The sequence below is a fragment of the Falco biarmicus genome, chromosome 2 (assembly GCF_023638135.1).
Source record: "Falco biarmicus isolate bFalBia1 chromosome 2, bFalBia1.pri, whole genome shotgun sequence".
Classification (NCBI taxonomy): Eukaryota; Metazoa; Chordata; class Aves; order Falconiformes; family Falconidae; genus Falco; species Falco biarmicus.
In genome coordinates this window covers 18307742-18330489 of record NC_079289.1, presented here as the reverse complement: position 1 = coordinate 18330489, position 22748 = coordinate 18307742, and the positions used below count along the sequence as shown (strand labels likewise).

Here is a 22748-nt window from a genome sequence, read left to right as displayed (position 1 = left end):
AAATCACTTTGTAGTTAGGAAACAGAACTGTAACAAAGTAGCAGCTTCTAGTGGCAGCACTGTGAGTGTTACAAAGGGAAGGGTTTTTTTCAGTGGCATTTGAAAAACCATGTATCAGAGACAGAGGAGCCGCAGTTAACAAACATTCTTTATTGTCATGTCTGAAGACATTATCATAATTTGACATTTTTTATTTGTACTGTGTAAAAACTTGCTCTGAGTCAAAGTAATGAAAGCGCAGTTGCCTGTATCAATAATCAATGATATTTTAAGAAATTTCAGAATGGCAGTTAAGGAATTAATCCACTTACTTATTGGTAAATAAGATGTAACCAGTACCACTCATGATTTTGATCAGAGCATTTGAGGTGCTCTTCCTGATGCTATTTGGGCCTACAACTTCTCTATCAATATTGCAGAAGCACCTCCTCCTCCATTGCAAATTCCTGCAAGACCATATTGTCCTTGTTTTAATGCATGGGCCATGTGAACAACAATTCTTGCTCCAGACATTCTAAATGAAAGGAAAAAAATTAATTAGTTTAAGAATTTTCTTTAATTTGACCCGCGTAGGATGACTGGCAGAATACAGTACTGATTCACGGGAGGGGAAAAAGCCACCAACAAAAAGACCAAGCAAACCCTTTCGTCTACATTTAGGTGCGATACAAGTGGTTTTTCTCTAGCTACAGTACGTAACGAAGAGAAAGATTCTTATACGTAAACAAACAAAACATCCATGTTTGTATAAAGTTTCTTCTCGAAATCACCTCTAAGTCAGTCTGTGTATTGCAAAGTATCTCTACATGTAGCAAAGCTCTTTCAAAGAAGGTAACTAATCTACCACAAAAACCAAACCAATACTAATAATTTCAAACAGGTTTTTATTTGTTTGCAACTTGATGTACTCCAGAATGTTACTTTGATCCAGCTAATGTGCAAAATCAGACATTTAAATTCTGTCATTAGGCTGTTGAAATAGGAAGCTGATACTGCAAAGGAGATGTCAGTATGTCTTGTGGGATTATGCCTTGATTAGAGCTTTTTGTGAGCCGTGAAGTACTTCTGCTTGTTCCTGATGTACAGTGTGGTTACTTCACATCTGTATTTACTTAAGAGGTTTCCTCATAGACCTGGACCATGCAGCATGATCACTCTTAGGGAGGATTAATGGGTTATACTTAAGTCATGAGTAAGTTACTGCTGCTGGGGAACACACAGGTGATCTGACTCCTCTAACCAGATGACAGAACTTCAAAAGACCCACCAACAGCCCCCAGACTATGCCTGTCTGTGGCATTCGGTGCTTGGAGACTTTTGGATTCACCACCAAAAATGTTTTGAATAGGTCTGGAATTTCACTTTGCCTCACTTAAGAATAAAAGCCCCTGTATCATATCCTTCGCTAATGTCTTAAGTTTACCTGTAAATTTTATTAGCTTAACTACTTGATTAATTGTTTATTCTGTCATGTTAATGGTGATTTGGTTTCAGTACTTCATAAATCCATACAGCTATGGTAACAAACAAGCTTTTCATAACTAACTGTACAGAGAAAAATGGGACTGCTCTTTTCAAGGTACCCTGAAATTTAACACCTAAGTCACTACGTACTTCAGAGCCAGTTTCTGTTACGCTTCCTCCTCCCATTAAATTTGAGAACAAAAGTAAATGTGTCAGCACTGTGTCTAGAAAACAATGCCCCTGTGCAGAACAAGAACCACTGCTTATTTTACCTACCCTATTGGATGTCCGAGAGAGACGGCACCTCCGTTAATATTTACTTTTTGTGGATCAATACCCAGCATTTTAATATTGGCCAGCACCACAACACTGAATGCTTCATTGATTTCCCACATTGCAATATCTTCTTTTTTCAGGCCTGTCTCACTTAGAATCTAGAAATAATAATGAAAAGAATTACTAATGAGAAAAATGAAGAAGCGAGTTATAGAAATAATTAGGTCTATTTTGAACTCGGTGATTCAGGCTGCCCGTAGCCTGATCAGGTTCACAACTCAGAACCTCTTTGTCAGATGGGAAAATGCAAATCTGAGGTACTGAAGCACAAACTTGAGTTTTCACAAAAGAAGAAATGGAGAGTACCCTATGCAAGAATATGTTTTCATCATACTAAGACTGCTGCCACAGTAAGTACACTTAAACTGATACAGTGTTGCCTCATGCTATAGGCTTGTCTTCAGTTCCTTTTTGAACTAGTCTATACTTCTGTATGTATTTTGCCCTTTAGCCATACTAGCTGCAAAGCTTCAAATGTGTAAACAAGCCCAAAGTTCATGAAAGCAGCACAAAACAATATTCTCTTTCAAAACAGGCATGAGAAATTTATTACTCTGACGATCTGCATTCTAGCCTTGATCCTCTGAAAAACGTGTTCTTTGTATTTATGACGTAATTACAATTTTGATCCTAATTACAGGAAGATCCACTGAGGGATGAACCAACGATCCAGTGCTAGGGAAATTTGTTGTTTTTCAAAAAAAACCAACGAAACATTCAGTTTTATTCCTACCTTGGGAACAGCATATGCAGGTGCAATTGGGAAGTCAATAGGATCAACAGCAGCATCTGCAAAAGCTGTAAAAATTACAAAAGCTGTTTAAAGACCTTGCTTTTATCATACATTATTTTTATTTATGCAAGCAGCAAACCTGGGCAAGACAGAAAAACTGAATACAACTATCCATGAAATAGATGCATCTGAAGTTCAGTGCTTTAAGTGAAACAGATAATACATTTTCCAATTTTTTATGTTATTCCATATAGAAAACTGTTCAGGATCAAAAGCCTGCTGCTGCAACACTTGAAATTTCAAGGACTGTACTGAGAAGATGCAGCCATATAATGCCTACAGGCTCACTTTTTCTGTCCCATGAACATCAGATAACAGGCCAGACAGGACTCCCAGTCTGAGAGCACACTATGGGAATACTTTCCAGGACTGCGCTCAAAGATAAGAAAAGAAAAATCTTACCCACTATCCTTGCCAATGGCTTGACTTTCAGTCTCTTGGCCGCCTCTGTAGTCATCAGCACCAAAGCAGCTGCTCCATCATTCAGAGTACTGGCGTTAGCAGCTGTAACTGTTCCTAGAAAAGGTAAAGCACAGTTTAAATAAAAGGGAAAGTATGATGTAACTCATGTATATCCCATTAAGAGATTTTTTTTTCCCCCCTTGGGCCCTTGAACATAAGGGCTCAACAATTAGTGAATCTGCTGCACCGAATAAACTAGAACTTAGTTGTTTCTTTAAATCAGTACAATCACCTGTATTTGTATCTTTATCCAAGTAGGAGGTTAGATCATGCCTTCCATGTCAGCTGCATTGCTAGCATTAACACAGAACTCCAGCTCAAAAAGGGCTGTGAATGAGGGGCAACTTCGATTTAGCCAGAAAGATTTATCCATTACAGATTCGGGGAAGTTACAAGCAACTACATAAAGGCACTGCAAGCTCCCACTGAAACAAGAGCTTACAAACTGTGGAGGCCAAAGCAACAGCTAAACTGAAACCAAATCTGTTTCACTCTTTTTAAAGTACGTGTCCAAAACAGAGGTTTTCACTGGTGTAGGTTCTTGGACCATCTTTTAATGCAAGCCAGTTGATGCTGTTGTGAAGCATGTTTATCTTAGCAGACATTTAAAAGTTAATCAACTACTGTTGGGCATTCAAGCTCTTGTGAACAGTACTCTTCACTATAACAAAGTATTCTTGCACTTGGTAGAAAATTAAGCAGCTAATTTAATAATATTTACCATTTTCTTTTTGGAAAACAGCTTTCAGCTTTGGAACTTTACTAAAATCAACACGTTTGTATTCTTCATCTTCTTTCACTTCTGTATCTGGCTTTCCTGAAATTCAGATTTGGTTTAGTATTTTATAGAACAGCCCGTTCTTAAGACATTCTAACACAATACTTTGATTAAATGCTTTCTTATTTAAACAACTTGTTTTGGTAGTAGAAAAACATAAATGCATATCAAGAAATGTGTGTATGAAAACTGAAAAAAAAAATCATTCCTTAATGCAATTTATTCACAGGAAATCCATTTATACTTCCTGGTGGCTGAATGAAAGGGACAAAGAATGTATCTTTAAGGTAATTAGTAAGGAAATTAAAACACAGGTATCCTTAAGCCATATTAACTACATTCAATACCTAGTCTTCCACTTATGGAAAAAAGGAAGAAGATATTGTATATAACATTGAAGAAAAATTAAAAACCAAAACTGGATCACCACTGACTTCACCAGAAGGTCTGCATAAGAGGAATTCTTAGCTAATCTAAAATCAGTGTTACTGAGAGCCACATGTTTAAACAACACAATTTGCACTGAACACAGACAATGTTACGGCTTTCAATGAGAAACAATTAAATTTTATCACACATTTCCATAATACCTTTTTTTGAAATAGTAACAGGAACTATTTCATTTTTTAATATTCCTGAATCCCAGGCTGTTTTGCTCTTGGTGTAAGAGCCTATGGCATAAGTGTCTTGTTCCTCTCGTGAAATAGTGAACTTCTTCGCAGTATTCTCAGCACAGTTGCCCTTGAAGAAAACAAGGCATGTTAGGTTTGGTATTTCTGGAGATGCAAACTAGAAATGTAACTGAAAAACACTCAACCCGCAGATTTCCAGAATTAAATGTGACTAATATTTTGTGTCCGTTTCAAATTTACAGAGTCATGCTCAAACAGTATCTTTTGGGTTTGGAATATGATCTTCAGATTCAGCAGATGTTTTCTGAATTCAGATCATTAAAGCCACGGAGAAACTTTCCTTACAAGGCTTTTTTTTATGTTAAAAAACTGCATGCAGATGTAGTTTTAAAGTGCTTATGGCTGACATCTTCAGAGACTCAAGATCATTGTGCAGCCACAGAACAGTATGTTCACGTCATCTTACTAGCATTTTCATTCCATTATTAGCTTGCCTGTTCCAAATCTTACAAGAACTGGTCAACAGGGCTTGCTTAGCCTTCAGGATCCGCTACTCTAAAAACTGTACAAATGGAAGTATGTATACCTTTTGTGTAGCGACTAGAATGAAATAAGTAGTATGAAACAATTTATATAGAGGTCAATCATAATTATATAATCATGATTCATTACCAACACTGTCTAAATACCTGGTGACAAAAAAAAAAAAAAAAATACTCATGTAGTCAACCTGAAAATCTGTTCTTAAACAGATTTTGTTCCACCTCTCATTTCTGTCAAAAGCTTAATGAATCAACACAAAACCCTTTAGTACTGTGTTCCTCCAGTTCTTCCGACAAGCAAGTTCACTTCTGTACAGTTAAAGAATTTAAAGCCTTCATAGCACCAGCAACTTACTCTATTGCCAAAACAGATAAGTAAGTTCCTAAAGCCATTGGATGGGCCTTCCTGTATATTTCAGCCTTCAGGGGCTGAAAAAAAATTAAAAAGCAGCAAAACACCCTGTTTGGAACATTTCATGTTGCTTACAGCTCATCCCTATGATGTTGATCATAAAATCTTAACTGCATAATCTTCCTGTATATTCTCACACAGACTGTTAAGGTTTTCCAGGCAACTTACAGCTGCTATAATGAAGACAAAAGGTTCTGAAATACTGTCCCAATCTATTAACACTTTGTGTATTATTATCAACTCCTAGAGTTTTTGCCCACATACAGGAACTGGCTGTTCACTATTTACAGTCCTATAAAAATCCTCATAATCAAAATCCATTTTAGCTGGAACGTGGAAGTGGTTTTCAACCAATAGCCTAAGCAGAATGTGCTATACTGCAAAAAGAATAAATCACACACAGAAGCAGTGAAGTCTGTATCAAATATATGGATCGCAGTAGAATACTCATGACACGACTTCCTGGTACGCCAGCAAGAACACTGATCAATCAATAATGCCCTACAATTGTGATGCCTACTGTGGCAAAGGTGAGAAATACTCATGGACTGAAACTAGTCATTCTCTCTTCAAACTGTTCTTCCCTGGTGCTTGTTCTTCACTATCTTCTTATCAGTTGTTTTCCAAACCCATCCTATGTTTGCAGTTGTCTTGTCAAATTTAAGTTGCCATGCTGATGAGCAAGCGTATTAGCTGACTCAAACCTTCCAACAGGAGATAGGAAATATGTACATTGGGGGAGGGGAAAAACCATGAGAGCTTGCCGAACCCTCAAAGACATCAAGTAACTTGATTGCTCTCTCCTACAGACACAGCAACAGCAATCTATCATTAGCAGAAATTTTACTTTTTTTTTTTTTTTTTTTTTTTTTTTTTAAGTCCCTGCTCTAGGCTATTCAGACTTCAGAGACAGATAAACATTAAAACACAATTTGCTATTCTGTTTTGGTCTTCTGTCTTGCCCCTCCATTACAGTTACTACAGGAAGCCTAGAAATGGAAGACTACTTCCTCCTCTGTTAATGTCATTCCTTATTTCTAGGTTTGCTAGATGAAGCAGTTTCATAATAATTATAAGCAAGCTCTTCAAAGCTGCATCAGGTCTATGGTTGATACTTTAGTGCTGTGCAGCAATATTTACCATATGGATATGGTTATAAGCATCTGTCAGCCCATCTTTTACTATCAGGTCTTCCAGCTTTACTCCTCCATAAGGCGTTGATCCTCTGCTCATTGTATACGGAACATTAGACATGCTCTCCATTCCACCAGCAACCATTACATCCTGCTCAAAGGAAACAAGTTAAAATTATTAATCATGCAGTGTGTTCTCTATGACTTCTTGTAGGAACAAATATAAGTAAAAACTTAAGGACAGGTGCTTTATATTTCTGAGACAAATGGGGAAAAAAATTATGCACTTAAAACGCCAACAGCCCAAACAGCAGCTGAAGATAGTTAATCCACCCTGGCAAAACAACTGGACTTTTGTCTTATATGCAGTTTTAGGAAGCAGCAAGAGCTATGTCAGCCTCTTGCACTTTTACTTCAAAAGCTTCCAAGATAAAATTACAAACTTTAAGCAGTTTCTTTTCCTGTAAATATCTCATTTTTTTTCTTCATTCACAGATCCATATCCCTATGAAACAACCAACAGTCAGAGCCTATAAGACAAGTAAGAAGAGACACAGGTTTACAAGTACCTGCAGTTTCACACAATATTGTTTCATCTCGCTATGTAAAGAGAGATGACTTATGCTATGGTCTTATCATCTGAAAAGGCCAGAAAGAAAAAAAAATATGCTAATAATTACTGAACTTGAATTAAGCTGAATCATTATGGGTACTTATAAATGAGTATACTTTTCAAGCTGAGACAAAACAAGCAGAAAACCTACAAACAGCGAAGCTATCAGGACTGTAAGTATACCTGGTGTTCATCAGGCTATATCCCCAAAACCCCTAGGATCTTGGGATGTGAAGAATACACACAGTTGTGCTTAATGGCATACTTGAAATGCGGATAAATGTAAGAAAAACATACACACAGCAGAGTGAGTCTTTGAGAGTTCAATAGTGCTGTTAATATAAATTCAGAAAGATTTTACATCAAAACAGCAGTAAGAAAAAGATTTTTTCGTTTCTTTAAATTAAGACTCAGAGATATAATGGCTTGGTTCAGAATAGATTATAAACTAGATCCAGGAACTATGAAATGAAGAGATAAAGAAAAAAAAAAAGACAGCTGAAGGCAAACCAGAAAGGGAGCTAAATCAAAAAGGCAGCTGAGATATGGAAGCAGCAATAGATCAGAGGAACGAGAGTCCCTAGGATTTCAATTCCATAAAACGAAAGACCTGGGAGATAGAGTTACTGCAATTGTTTACACAACAATGTACACTGACTCAAGCCACTGGGAACCATCCTGACTTTCATACCACAGATAGCTCACAGTCCACAGCCAGGACAAATAGCAACACACACCCCCAACCCCCATAATTTATAGCTCTAAGAGAATAATAACTGGCCAAGTCTCTGCTTTTGCTCAGACTGGCTACATAGCATGTACAGTTAGCTTAGCTGAAAACTCCATTTCTCTTCAGAGCTTGTGGTCTGCACCTGTCAAACCAAACAAATGCACAACCACTCTCAAGAAGTCATTGGATGTGGATTACTAAACCCAAATGTAGCTGTTCATACAGACATGCTGGGCCTCATTCAAAGTCCAGTGACAAGACTTCCACCTGCTTCATTAGGCACTGGGAAAAGTGCCGTTCCCTGCAGAGCAAGGCTAAAGCAGTAAGTAGTTGCTTAACTCAGCTGTACTGTTATTTTCACAGAAAAAAACAAAAAAGCTTAAATATTGCACTTTTGTTCTAAACAAAACAGAAAAAAAAGAACAGTGAGTACATTTCTCTTATGAACCACTTTGGAAACCAAAACTCTATATTCAGCTGACAATGCTTTCTCTTCAGAGATAGGTAGATGTTGCAAAATGCTGTGAGTATGGAATTAAAAACAAAACTGAAGTGTCTGTCTTCATATTCACACTTCTCCCACATTCTTTGCTACACAGCATTTAATGGCTTGCTGAAGATGATGTATTCTCCCATTAAGTGACACTGTTGCTCCCCATCATATAGAGAATCTTAGAACACAGTTGACAGAGATGAGCAATCCCTTCCATCAAGCTCTTCAATGAAAACACTTACACAGCAACAATAGATTCCGCTTCTTCTAAAACAGTAAAAAAGCCTGAAACATCTTTAATGTACTTGGAAACAACATGGCTTTAATTTGTATATTTAATTTATGTAACTGTTAAAAGTGCCTGAAAGTCAAGATTAAATGTTTTGGCAAAAACTTAAGTCTATAAAAATTTCTTCAATTTTTCAAATCAGAAAGCCTGAGGGTTCCCTTAATTATTTTTTGGGGATTGAGGTGGGATGTGGGCTAGGGGAAGAACAGCAGGGAGAAGATGTAAATACCTCCCCCCCCCCCCCCCCCCCCCCAAATCCACCTCATTTGCTCAACTATAACAATACATTTGACAATTTCCTAATTGTAATACTGACTCTTTCTTTTTTCTGTTTTAAGCCAAAACACGGTTAAATGACTATAAAATTAAGGTTGCATAAGCAAAACAAAACCTTGCTAGTTAGGTTTATTAGCCTAAGCCAAAACACAGTCCCGAATTATGTGCAGTCATTAGTAGGACAGGTTCTACAACATTAGTTGTGTGGTTTTTCCTTAGCACGGCACCGAAATTCACATACCTGACTCCCACACATCAGGCTTTGTGCTGCCATCATGATCGATTTCATTCCTGAAGCACAGACTTTATTGACAGTTGTGGTAGGAGTGCAGATTGGTAGACCTGAGTCAAAGAAATTACACAAACAACTGCATTATTTAAAGGGTAGGCTAATACTTCATTGGTGTTTCAGCAATATTTCATATGGGACCAATTTTTATCTAAGCCCAGGGTGTCCAGCTTGCCAGGACTTTAGTCTGCCAGGGCAATTTATCTACCCCCACTTCTAGTTACTATCCTTGGAGACTCTTGTTTCTCCCCTTCCAACAACAGACTCACGATAAAGGAGCAAGCAAGTGAAGAATCAGAGACAGAAGATCAAGGAAGTGACTCCAGAAATATTCCTTCTCCTGAAACGCCAATCCCTGCCTCTAAGAAGCATTCAAGACTGAAAAGGCATAAGCAAGCTGCAGAACTTGGCAACTGGCAAAAAGACAGACTCCAGAAATATAGGGACTCTAAACACACACAGTGCTGAACGAGACCAGAAGTGCTGGGTGTCAGCATCATTCACATTGGTATCACTGAGTTACTATTGTTACCGAGTGCTCATTGCAACAGCTTTGGGCTCTGCTGTGTGCAGCTTGGCTCAAGACTGTTGCACCACTGCCTCTACCCTAGGCTTGCTCTCTAGCATTACGAGACTGCTACCAGCACATCACCTCCATATCAGCAGTGAGATAGGGAAGCTAGCCAGGGGAAAGAAAAAAAGCTGTATTCATCCCTTTGCCTCACATGGAAACATCTTTCAGAAAAGTACAGGTCCAGAGCCAAGAAAGCACCCAGTTCTCCCCTGACCCACAGACTTTCCTAGAGTCATGCTAAGGTATGGCATCCCATCCCCACAGCAAAAGGGAAAAGAAAATAATTCCTGCACCCCATAACATCTGTGCTGCAGTTAACATTATAGAGTGAATCCTTCCAGCGACAGCTCCAGACTCGATGGGAAGATTAGTGTAATGGCATACTCTTATCTGCAGTTCAAGGAAACGCACTGACCCTTTATCTAGTAAGGCTTAAGAGTAATGATACAGGGAAGAAAAAAAACAGTCTTGTTTCATGAAAGATTCAAAGAACAGTATCCACCATTAGTGTGAAGTGCTCTGGGAGCAGCAGTCTGGTCTCCAATATCATCTTCTCCAGCTTCTGCAAACACCATAGGCAGTAACATCATTGTGCATATGAAAATTGATTCCTGAGGATGCACAATTAGGCCCACAACACAAGTACAACATATACCTTTCACCCACCATGGAGAAAAAAGCAGACACAGACTGTCTTGACAAAAGGCTGCGCACCACTCTGCTTCAACCCATAGCTCAGCAACCTAGACTGTTCCACATAGAGAAAACCTTCAACCCCAGTATCAACAGGTTCAATACCTGCACCCAAGACTGCTTGTCTTGCTGGAGCTTGTCCTTGTCCAGCCTGCAAGACATTACCCATATACACTTCTTTCACTTCTGCTGCAGGGATACCTATAAAATAAAATTGATTCAGGATTTTTTGAATGGAAGATGTAACTCCCTTTTACCAACCCTCCCACTGAAGTTTTCTATCCAAGACTGATGAAAGGTGCCATGCCCAACCCGTGTGCTAACAGCACACAGACCCCTCTCCCTGTTGGGTGCATCCCAGATTTCTACCCTCATATTCATGGAACATAGTGAATGGGTGACCCCCACGGAAAAGAAGTCCCTTGTTACTCTGCAGAACAAGCTACAGTTAGCTAACCAAAGCAAATACTTCCAAGACTCACTAGTCACCATCACATGGAAGCTCAACTTCCATGGATGGTTCAATGCATAAAACTTTCTACCGGCCACAACTATGTCTGAAGAAAGGTTTGTTTGTTTGCTTAACAGGGCTGAGCCAAGGGCACAGCTAGCTGCCACCAGACAGAACAGGCCTGCCCTCCCATTGGATCTCTTGCAACAGCCCTCGTGTTCATGTTCTTGTCATATGCTGTTTCATGAAGCCAAATTTGTAGAAAATTAACCCTCCTCTGCCCCAAAAAGTCTTTTTTGCTAATTTGGATCCATCAATAGGCTCACAAGGGTGTCCTACAAACCTAAGTGCCTATGTAAAAAATGGGCAGGGAAAGGAAGTGCCACTAGTTTCAGCAACAAGTAGCCTTTGCATCAACTTAAATGTGTCATAAAAGCCCACACCAAAAATACAATTAGCATGTTCAATCAGATTTGGGTTAGCACCCACACCCCTAAGTAACATTCTGCTCCTAGAAGCAGCACTTAATTCAAATTGAAACAAAGCCCAACAGCCAACTTTACTTAAATACCATTTGTGGATAAAGACTTAAGAGTGCCACAGGAGAAAAACACCCAGGACCTTCTGTTTACCAAGCAATTTAAAAGACACAGACTGACACTGTTCTGAGCCACTTAAGGTTTTCTTTTCTTTGTCACAGAAAAAAAATATTTACATATACCTGCTCTGTCAATTGCTCCCTTAATTGCAACGGAACCAAGTTTAGTGGCTGGCAGTGACGAAAGAGATCCTTGGAAAGATCCCATCGGTGTCCTTACAGCACTTGCTATCACCACCTCCTAAGAAGAGAAGCATGGAGTAAAAGTCACAGTCTCTATTACATATACCAGTATTTTTTAAAATTTATTCACTTTTACTCTTTGATGTCACAGTTTGCCTTTTAACCTGCAAGTGTTTTAGAGCACTAAAATAATCTTTATTTATGCATGCAGCATGGGGAATAAGCATAAGGAAATCAGTGTGCAGCTGCAGGACTACAACCTTGGGATCACAGGCCCATGGTGGGGTGATTCCCATGGCTAGAGTGCTATGTGACAGAACAGCTGGAGCGCACTGAGCTCAGCCTTGGGATGGATGATGCTTGCAAAAGACTCAAAGATCCTGGTGCAAAAGGAGGGTCAAAGAACTCTGGGGACTATTCAAGGATTACCCCTCCAAGCAGAAGAGTAGTCCATTTCAACAAGCAGTAAGTCAGGTAAAAATGCCAGGAGGTCTGCATGGATGACCAAAACTCATACACAAAAAGAAAGCATACAGAAGTTGGAAGGAGGGACAGGGAACCTGGCAGACACCACCTGAACATGTAGAGACAAGGTTACAAAAGCCAAGGGCCAGCTGGAATTGTATCTGGCAAGGCATGTCAAAAGCAACAAGAAGGGCTTCCATAAGCACCCAGGAAGCAAAAGAAAGTCCAGGTAAAATACGGGCCTGCTGCTGAATGGGGCAGTGGGACCTGGTGACACAGTACATGGAAAAGGCTGAGGTACTGAACACCTTCTTTGTCTCAGTCTTACTTAGTAAGACCAGCTTTCAGGAATCCCGGGCCCCCGAGACCATGGGGAAGGCTGAAGCAAGGAAGATGTACCCTTGGTGGAAGATCAAGTCAGGGAATATTTACGCTAACTGGACATACATGAATACATGCGTGCTGCTCAGATGCACCCACAAGTGCTGAGGGAGCTGGTTGATGTCTTTGTGAAGTCACTCTCAATAATCCTGGCACGGTCACAATTGTAAGAGGTGCCAGAGATGTAGCGAAAAGCAAGTATCACTCCTATCTTAAAGAAGGAGGACCAAGGGAACTACAGGCTGGTCAGCCCCACCTCAATCCCTGGGAAGGTGATGAAACAACTAATTCTGGAAACCACTTCCAGGAGCATGAAGAAAATAATCAGGAGTCATCAGCATGGATTCACCAAGGGTAAGTCAGGCTCAAACAACCCGATAACCTTCTACAGCAAAAGGACTGACTTGGTAAACGAAGGGACAACAGTGGACATTGTCAGTCTAGACCACAGTAAGGCTTTCATCAGTGTCAACCACAAGATCCTCATACAGGAGCCCATGAAGTACAGTCTGGATAAGCAGACAGTAAGGTGGACTGGAAACTGGGTGAACGGCCAGGCCCAGACAGTGGTGATCAGTGGTACAAAGTCTGGTTGGAGGCCAGTAACAAGCAGTGTTCTCCATGGATCAAAACTGGATCCAGTCCTGTTTAAGATCTTCATTAATGATCGGGATGAGGCAGGTAGGTTGTACCCTCGGCAGGTTTGCTGGTGACACCAAACTGAGAGGAGTGGCTGATACACCGGAGGGTCATGCTGCTATCCAGAGACCTCAACAGGCTAGACAAACAGGGGGACAGGAACCTCATGAGTTTATCAAGGAGCAGTGCAAAGTCCTGCACCTGGGGAGGAACAACTCCAGGCACTAGGACATGCAGGTGGAAGGCTGATGGATACCCTAGGCTGCATTATTAGTATTTCCAGCTGGTCAAGGGATAATTACTTCCCCTCTGCTCAGCACTGGTGAGACCACCTGGAGTGCTGTGTCCAGTTCTGGGCTCCCCAGTACAAGAGACATGGACATACTGGAGAGAATCCAATGAAGGGGCCATGAAGATTATGAAAGGACTGGAACATCTGACATGAGAAAAAGTCAGAGCTGTGACTGTTTAGCCTGGAAAAGGGAAGGCTCAGGGATACCTCATTTATGTGTATCAGTACCTAAAAGGAAGGCACAAAGGGGACAGAGCCAGAGTCTTTTCAGTGGCACCCAGTAACAGGATCAGAGGCAACAGGCACAAACTTGATACACAGGTTTCCTCTTAACATCAGGAAAGACTTTTTCACTGCGAGTGTGACTGAACACTGGAATAGGTTGCCCAGAGAGGTTGTGAAGACTCCATCCTTGGAGATATTCAAAAGGCCAGATCTCAGTGTAACATGTAAGCCGTAGTTTAAGACATGGTAAGACATTCAGCTTTATACCTAGTGGCCCCTCAAAGCATATTTACTCTTATTTTGCCTCTTAGCTTTAGTGCTACATCAACATGACTACCTGTTAACCCTGTGAGTAGCATGAGGACCTGACACCAGAGATGCACATTTCAGGTCTCTGGCCACCCTGGACATCTATAAAGAAGTGATGAACACCTCCAACTACGCTGGTTTCAGTGGAAGTTAGACACAAAGCTTTACAGGGTCTCACCATGAGTTCTTTATTTAGAGAGACAGGCAAAAAAGTAAAACACTACAAAAAATTAAACAAAAAGACGACAAATACCTATTTAAAACTAAGGAGGTCTGTTCCTGTAAACCCTGCATCACCACGATTGAATTCAGTGAAAGTAACTATGTAAAAGAGGAGGACAACTATGTAACAGCAAGTTGCAGGATAACATACAACCAACCTCAAGGGATTATTTGGCATCAGCTGTATTTGGTAGATGGTTGCATTAAGCTTAAGTGAGCTGAATTACTTCTAACCCATTTTGTCCCACACTACCTAAGAATTAGCAAACCAAAATAAAGACGGAACTCTGACTTTGATTCCAGATTTTGCAGTGAAGTGTGACTTGGACACAACGCCTAAATCTTCCAATGCAGATTTTCTGTGATCTTAATCTTCAATGCAGATTTTAAAAACCTTCAGTAATTAAGAAACAAATTTAAAACAATTACTTACTGCAGTCAGATAGTGCTTTATACTTACATTTAAAGTACGCTGTGATGCATAGCCACGGCTTGTGTACTTCAAAGCCTGAAAATAAGGAAGCTCTCAGAATTTCATATCAAGAAAGCTAATGCCATGAAAATGGTACGTTACTGAAACATCATAGATGTCATTACTTTAAAAATTAATGTTTTTTCTAGTGTTTCTTAGGTATTAAGTTAAAAATTATAACATGCCTTTTAAAAAAAAAGTGTAATCTATACACAGTCTCAGCATAACACCTGTGATATTTTCTGAAAAGTTACACAGATACTCCTTTAAAAACAAACACCAATTCATTTTGGCCAAGAACATTATGTAAATACATAAAACATGTCTAAACCAGGGAGGGAGTGGTGCTATCTTGAAGAATTTTATTAGTCCCTCTGTCCGCTTCTCTGGACTTCGGTTCATTCATTCCTATCAATAACTTCACTGCTTTTTAAACAGTGCGAAGTTTGCACCTACAGCTTCATTTCATGAACAAAAATGAAGATAATAAATTCAGAATGCTACAACAAAAGATAACAAAACAAAACCAAGAAAAAGGATATGTCCTGAGCAGGCTAATTCACCAGCTAGTAGCTTCATCTAGTTATGTGGTGTAAAGATACAAAAAGGCATCGGTAGATGTTGTTTCATATATGAAGAGAATGATCTTTCAATTAGTAGTTTAAGCCACTTTCTTAGCTGTTTCCTTAGACAACATTTCAGCACACTGAAGACTTCTGGTCATTACTGAATTACAGCTCAATAAATACTAATTAAAAATAACTACTTAAGGACACCACAAAAATACCATCACTTTTATAAATCAAAGAATGCCTTCTGTTCTTGTGACCACAATATGAAAGTTTAGTGTTTCTTTCATTTGACAACCTTCAACTAACAGAAGATAGATTTATTTTTTTTCCCCCTACTGTTTTCCAATTTGGGTTGGTTTTGGGGTTTTTTCTTCAGCTCGGGTTATAATAGCCAGCAGAAAGTTTTAAATTAAAATTCTCCCTGAAAATTAACAATGCCCCTGCAGGGCTTTAATAACAGGGCTTTCAAGAATTAGTGTCAAAAAAAACCCTACCAAAGTAACACACCCTTACAGGACACCACCTGAACTTTACCTCTGTAGTAAACTTGACAAAGCAGACTTCTAAGCATTAACCGGCAACTGCGAGTAGTGTTCATGCTCTGTGTCAACTACAGACTTTTTCTAAAAAAACAAAACACTTCTACAGCTGGTAAAATGCAACCTTCAGTTTTGCACATGGCAATACACATGCAGTGCATCGCAGTTGCTTTATCTGCCCTTTTCTTCCCAGAGCTGCGCACCATCCCAGTGACAGGGTCCCCAGCACTCCAGACATGCCAGGCACCCCAATACAACCACGCACAGGGGCTTTTGGGGCAGGAGCACTCGGTGCCTCACCTCCAGCTGCCCTTCTGAGGAACCTACCTCAAGCGGATCAAAGCACTATATTTGCCTACCCGATTCTGCTCCTGACCCTGGCTAGAGAAAGCCCTTCACAGATGCTACACATGCTTATCGCTGAGGCAGCTAACAGACGGCTACAGGGGCTCTGTCGGGCAACGCGTTACGGAGGAAGGAGCTGAAGAGCCGGGCGAGGCCCCGTGCCAACCCGCCGCACGCCTGGCCGGCCATGAGGCAGCGGAAAAAGCCGCTCGCAAAATCGTGGCTGAAGGTCCCGCCGGACTCGGCGCGGTACCTGGCGGGGGCTGCCGCGGCGCGGGGGGCTGCCCGTCACCCACCGGGTGGCTCCGGGACGGCGCCGCCCGCTCAGTCCCGCAGGCCGCGGCAGAGACCGGGGCCCGCCCCCCTCCCCTCAGCTCCCTCCCCTCAGCTCCCTCCCGGGCCGGGGCCCGCTCCCTCCCCTCAGCTCCCTCCCGGGCCGGGGCCCGCTCCCTCCCCTCAGCTCCCTCCCCTCAGCTCCCTCCCGGGCCGGGGCCCGCTCCCTCCCCTCAGCTCCCTCCCGGGCCGGGGCCCGCTCCCTCCCGCCGCGCCGCAGAGGGGAGGCGAGGGGGGCGCAGCTTCCCCGCCGCAGAGGTGGGCGCGACCTTGGCCAAGACTTTCCGGGCCCCGCGGCGGCTGCGCAGGGAGGGAGAGGGGAAGGGCCGGGACCCGCGCCACCCGCCTCACCAGCAGCAGCTCCGCGGCCGGGCGCCGCCAGCCCAGCATCACAGCCACCACCGCCGCCGCCATGCTCCCGACGGCCGCCCCCCGTCACCTTCACGGCCGCCCTCACCTCGGCCTATAGACGACGACGCCCCGCCCCCTCCCAGTTTCCATTGGTCCTGGTGCTGAGGGCGGTACCAAACGCCTCTCTGCCATTGGCCGGGCTGGAAGGCGGGACGCGGGTGTCGGCAGGGCCGGTGCCCGCCCGGCGCTTGCGATTGGGCGGCGGAGGCCTCTGAGGCAGCCTGGGCGGGCTGGGACCCCCGGCACCGCGGCGGGGGTGCCCGCCCGGCGCCTGGCAGCTCCGGCCGCCGCGGGACACCCACCCTCTCTGGAAACCCGTTCTGCGGTGATGGGCGCGTTTCGTTCGTCTCCCGTGCTGCCGCCTGGGGCCCAGGCGCGGCGGGGCGGGGGCGCGGCAGCTCGCCCTGAGGAGAGGGAAGGGGGCTGCGAAGGGACAGCCCCGGGGGTGGGGCGGGCAGCCTTGGTTTCCGTGCTGAGAAGAAAATTAACTAGTGAAGAACATAGTGAGGACGGCGTGGGAGATACTTGAGGTCGCAGGGTTGGCTTCTCTCCACAGGGAAAGGAAAACAGCCCCGAGGCTGCGTTCCGCCGATCCTGAGCGCAGCCCTTCGCCCCACCCGCTCCTCAGTGTTGAGCTGAAATCGGCCACAGAAACTTACCCCCAGTGGGGCCCGTATCAGAAACACACCTGCGCGGGTCGTATACACACCTGTGGGCATGCAGGTGCTGGAGTATTTCATTTTGCACCTGGTGTGCTCTTGACATTTCACAACCCGTGTTACACAGCAGGGATGTTTGTTGCAGCGCCCCGTCCAACGGGCAGCACCCCTCCTAACGCGCACGCCTCTCTCAGCCCACAGCGCACATTTATAAAGCTCGGCTGGTTTGTTCCGCCCAGTCTGCGCCTCCTGACGGGTTACTGGTTAGTTTCTTTCTCACTTCGGTTTAAAGGTACAGCTCCCCGAGCGGGGATCCGCTTCCCTCGGGGGGGGGGGGGGGCGTTTGAGTAGGAGCTCGCGATCCCCCACTACCACAATTACCTTTACACCTGCTTTTGCTCAAATTTCTAGGATCCATGAGTCTTACCTCTTCCAACAGTTTGTTTCTTTTCACAGTTAGCACGTCTTTGTCAGAAGGCTCCTCATCTGCGTTCCTGTTGAGCTCGTTTGCATCAGTGCTAACAGCCCCCTGCTTGGACAATGGCGCTCCTGCTTGCGTATTGATGGTTCCGATTATCTATGTCATTCAAGCCTGCGGCAGAGTTTTAGGTTTCTTGCTATATTATCTTCTGTATCAAGTCCCCCCTTTTCCTTCTCCTTTGCAAATTCTTTTGTTACACGATGTCGTTTCCTGTAAGGGGTAGGGGTTTGGCAAAATATTTGCCATTTTTGATGTTTTGCCGTAACCTATGTTTCTTCCATTTCTCATAGGTATTCCCAGTCTATTTACACATCCAAATAAACTATTGCAACATACACCAAACCAATTATGCTAATAATCATGATAACTAGAACAAAGAGCTGTTTCAGCCATGTAAAATTAGGTAGCCAAGAAGTGAGCTTTTCCCAGAGGTCAAAAAACCCAAACAAAGCATCATCTAGGGATACCTGATGTAAGACTTTTGCATGATCCCAAATTTTCTGAATGACAGTTTCTACTTTACCTGATTCATGCACATAAGTGCAACAGCTAGTATTAATCAAGGTGACGTACGGAATTAAACTCTGTTGACGTATGGAATTAGACTCTATAACTCAGAAGTTATAAAGTAGGTATGTTTATTGCGCGCAGATGCACGGGGGATCGCTCCTCTGCAAGTGTGCATACCCGAAGTGAAGAACCATCTCACATTTATACAATAAAACAAATTAATATTCAATTAACGCCTATACATATTCATTACCTAAACCCGCTTACTCTCGCTTCGTATGTTAATTAGCTTATCAGTCCGTTGCCTGGAATGTGGTGGTCTTGCAGGTTTGTAGGTGATTCATGTTCTTGTGACCATCCGATCGTCTCCTTGTGTCTCCAGCAAGGAGCTGTCTTCTCCAGCAAGGAGACTTAGCACTCCCTCCCTCTAGATAGCATTGGAATATCTCTCATCCTTTTCTCATTCTTTTTTTAAATAGCCCCTTTGTTAGAGGAAGAAGGGCAGCGTCTCCTCAAAGCTGTGTGCCTACGTGACCAGATATCGCACCCATGACTAGTCACCATACCCACATTCCTGGCCAGACATATACAATCACAGTCTGTGTCCATTGTCCCCGTTTCACACTATTTCTCCATATCACTGTAACTCGAAAGTTATAAAGTAGGTATGTTTATTGACGCAGATGCACGGGGGATCGCTCCACCACAAGCATGCATGCCCGAAGTGACAAACCATCTCACATTTATACAATAAAACAAATGAATATTCAATTAACGCCTATACATATTCGTTACCTAAACCCGCTTACTCTTGCTTCGTATGTTAATTAGCTTATCAGTCCTTTGCCTGGAATGTGGTGGTCTTGCAGGTTTGTAGGTGATTCATGTCCTTGTGATCATCCGATCTTCTCCAGCAAGGAGACTTAGCACTCCCTCTAGATAATATTGGAATGTCTCTCATCCTTTTCTCATCCTTTTTATAAATAGCCCCTTTGTTAGAGGAAGAAGGGCAGGCGTCTCCTCAAAGCTGCGTGGCTATGTGACCAGACACCGCACCCATGACCAGTCACCATACCCACATTCCTTGAGCAGACATGTACAATCACAATCGATGTCCATTGTCCCTATTTCACACTATTTCTCCATATCAATGGTACATACTCCTCCCATGTCAGCCGTCATTATATCCAGGGCCATCCTATTCTGAAGGACTATCTCCTGCAAGCATTTTACCTCTCGGTCTAAACTACAGAGGGCATCAACAGTTTGCTACTATTCCATTTCTGCTGAAATGCTGCAGATTATCTTGATTTAACTGATTTTTTCTATATTTTGTGTTTATAAAAGCATTTTGATTTTAAGGAATTAACCTCCATGATAGAATTATGTTCACACTTATTAACAAATGACATATGAATTGCTGTGCTGCTTGTTATCCCAGACTGTTACTTGAAGTCCCTATGCTATATAGACCATAACACCCTTAGTCCTTATTCTCTAGACCATAACCAGAGCACCCAGATTCTATTGTGTATAGGATGAGTTATTGGACAGCTTGGCAAGGCTGATATCCAGCTGTCCAACTTGGCAACAAAATTTATACAAAACTTACTTTTAAGGTGTCCTGAAGTGGACTACCTTCTTTGTAATACTAAAAATCATGCCCACAGGTAAAGATGACCCTTCCCCTGCGCAAGCATAGTAACAGAAAAGGATGACACCGCAAATAATACAGTTATATGCAAATTACTAACCAATCATTGTAACTGGGAGTGTACGACCTTGTCATTTTGTGTATAAGTGTAACGGTAAGATGTGCACAGGTGTGCTCGATTTGTGGAGATGCCACCAAGCACCCAGCGCTGCAATAAAGGAGTGCCTGCTTCTTCATACTACGTTGGTATTTAGAGGTTTGATTCCTGATTTTGGTGACAGAAATATTAACTATAGCCTGCTCAAGGTCTGCCACACCCAAGATGGGGAACAAGGGAGATAGGAGGTATGAAGTTGTCAATCTATACCCAAATGTTGGCTAATTTGCTATACCACCTTTGTGATAAAGTATGGTCCTGTCAGAGGATATGGTTGCAGGAACCCCAAAACATGGTATTCTCTCTTGTACCAATATTTTGGTTACCTCCCGAGCCCTGGCTGTTCTGGTCAGGAATGCTTCTGGCCAACCTGAAAAAGTATCAGTTAATAGTAATAAATATAGAAACGCCCTTTTTCTTGGGAGATTGTAAAATCAATCTGCCATTGCTGTCCAGGTCCACTGCCTTTTCCAATTTGGCCCATCTCTGGCCTGGGATTATTCTTGGAATTAGTCTGGAGGCAAAGATCACACTGTTGAGTCACCTGTCTCACTGTGGTATATAAATTTCTGGCCACAGTTTCTCTAATTAACTCTTTATACAAAGCCTCTGCCCCCCAGTGCCTTTTTTGATGTTCCTCTCTTAAATACCATATTAGGCAGGAGGGACTAATTAATTTATCCTGTGGGGTGTGAGCCTACCCTTCTTTATTATATGATCCTTCTAAGTCTGTAATAGGCTTTTAATCTTCCTTGTTATGCTCTGGCTTACCTTCTAGGGAGATTTGCCCGTCAGGGATCAAAGCCCCTTCTGTTTGCACCCTGTTTTAGCCATTCATTTTGCCTCTCTGTCCACCAGCTCATTTCCTTTTTCCAATTGCAAGCTCACTTTCTGGTGTGCCTTAATGTGCATGATTGCCACTCCCTTGGGAAGCTGGACTGCCTCATGCTTGATGTTTTTCCCTTGAGAGTTCAATAATCCTTTTTCTTTCCAGATTGCTCTGTGCACGTGTACAACCCCAAAAGCTTATCTTGAGTCTGTGTGAACATTCACAACTTTGCCTTGGGCCAATTCCAAGGCATGTTAGAGCAATTATTTCTGCCTTCTGTGCAGAGGTGTTCATGGGCAAAGACCCTGACTCTTATATCTTGACTGGTGTTAATGGCATATCCTGCATGTCTCTTACCACTCAGGACATAACTGCTTCCATCGGTGAACCAGTTTTCTCCATAGGACTGTCTTTCAAGTCTGGGTGACTCACATACATTGCTTCAATGGTCTACAGGCAGTCATGATGTACTGGTTCTCTTGTGTTCCCCTAAGGAAAGAAGCTGGGTTGACAATGTTAGTAACGGTAACTTCCACATAGTCCTATTCTACCAGTATGGCCTGGTATCTCAGGAATCTCTGTGGAGAAAGCCAGTGTCCGTCTTTTCCTTCCAGCACCGCGGATACTGTATGGGACACCAAATCAGTAGTTTTCTGGCCCAGGGTAAATTTTCAAGCTTCTTGGATATTTAGTATTACAGCTGCAACCACTCACAGGCATCCAGGCCAACCCTTAGCAGCTGCATCCAGCTGCTTGGAGTAGGCAACTGCTCATCAATAAGGACCCAGACCTCGTTCTAATATTCCCAAGGCAATTCCCTGTTTTTCATGGTAGGAGAGGAAAACCTGCTTACATCTCATAGCCCTAAAGCCGGGGCTGACATCAGGGCCTTTTTCAGCTATTCAAAGCCTGCATGGCTTCCTTATTCCATTCAAGGCGTTTCTGCTTAGTGGTTGTTAGTGCATATAGTGGTTTAACAAGCAGTCCATAATTATAGATCCACAGTCCAAATACATATCCACAGTCAACACCAGCCAGTCATTCCCCAAAAAGTTCATAACTCTTTCACTGTCTGAGGTCTCAGAGTTTGGCATATTGCCTCTTTGCAGGCCTGTCCCAAAGTCCTTTGCCCGGCACTAATTACATAGCCCAAATAAATCACTTTTCGCTGCATTACTTGGGCCTTCTTTTTAGACACTCGGTACCCTTGGAGCCCTAGGAAATTCAGTAGGCTCACCATCCAGATCATACAACTGTCTTCTGTCTTGGTGGCTATCAGGATATCATCCACATATTGCAGCAATTTCCCATCTTCAGATGGGAGCTCCCAGGATTCCAAGTCCTTTGCAAGCTGATTGCCCAAGATGGTAGGGCTCTTCTTAAATCCTTGTGGCAACACCATCCAAGCGAGCTGGGTTTTACAGCCTTTTTGGGGGGGGTTTCCATTCAAATGCAAATAACTTCTGGCTGGCTTCATGGAGAGGGAGGCAAAAGAAGGCATCCTTCAGGTCT

The 22748-nt window shown here is 42.7% G+C and overlaps 2 protein-coding genes and 2 long non-coding RNA genes across 6 annotated transcripts in view; 3 read left to right on the top strand and 1 right to left on the bottom strand.

Annotated features, from left to right (window-relative positions):
* LOC130144594 (protein NPAT) overlaps window positions 1-7159 on the top strand; it is a 36191-nt gene extending 29032 nt beyond the window's left edge. The window contains exons 19-20 of one of the 3 annotated variants that reach the window (XR_008820176.1): window positions 4063-4120; window positions 7048-7159. The gene's annotated coding sequence lies outside the window, so the exon portion shown is untranslated. Of the gene's footprint in view, window positions 1-4062; window positions 4405-4707; window positions 4723-7047 lie in introns of those variants that run through there. The other 2 variants (XR_008820177.1, XR_008820175.1) reach the window with 2 other exon arrangements.
* ACAT1 (acetyl-CoA acetyltransferase 1) lies at window positions 131-17006 on the bottom strand. Its single transcript, XM_056328560.1, has 12 exons — window positions 16887-17006; window positions 14735-14782; window positions 11682-11799; window positions 10615-10710; window positions 9195-9295; window positions 6560-6703; window positions 4424-4574; window positions 3777-3872; window positions 2996-3109; window positions 2534-2598; window positions 1741-1898; window positions 131-514 (listed from the first exon to the last, which is right to left on the bottom strand). Exons 1-12 carry the CDS (start codon window positions 16947-16949, stop codon window positions 394-396), a joined length of 1275 nt encoding a protein of 424 aa, XP_056184535.1. The 5' UTR covers window positions 16950-17006; the 3' UTR covers window positions 131-393.
* Window positions 7205-8786, top strand: LOC130144598 (uncharacterized). Its single transcript, XR_008820180.1, has 2 exons — window positions 7205-7338; window positions 8495-8786. It is a non-coding gene; the product is annotated as an uncharacterized LOC130144598 (long non-coding RNA).
* A 41-nt stretch (window positions 17007-17047) lies between the features above and the next one.
* Window positions 17048-18825, top strand: LOC130144597 (uncharacterized). Its single transcript, XR_008820179.1, has 2 exons — window positions 17048-17868; window positions 18062-18825. It is a non-coding gene; the product is annotated as an uncharacterized LOC130144597 (long non-coding RNA).
* The last annotated feature ends 3923 nt before the right edge of the window (window positions 18826-22748 follow it).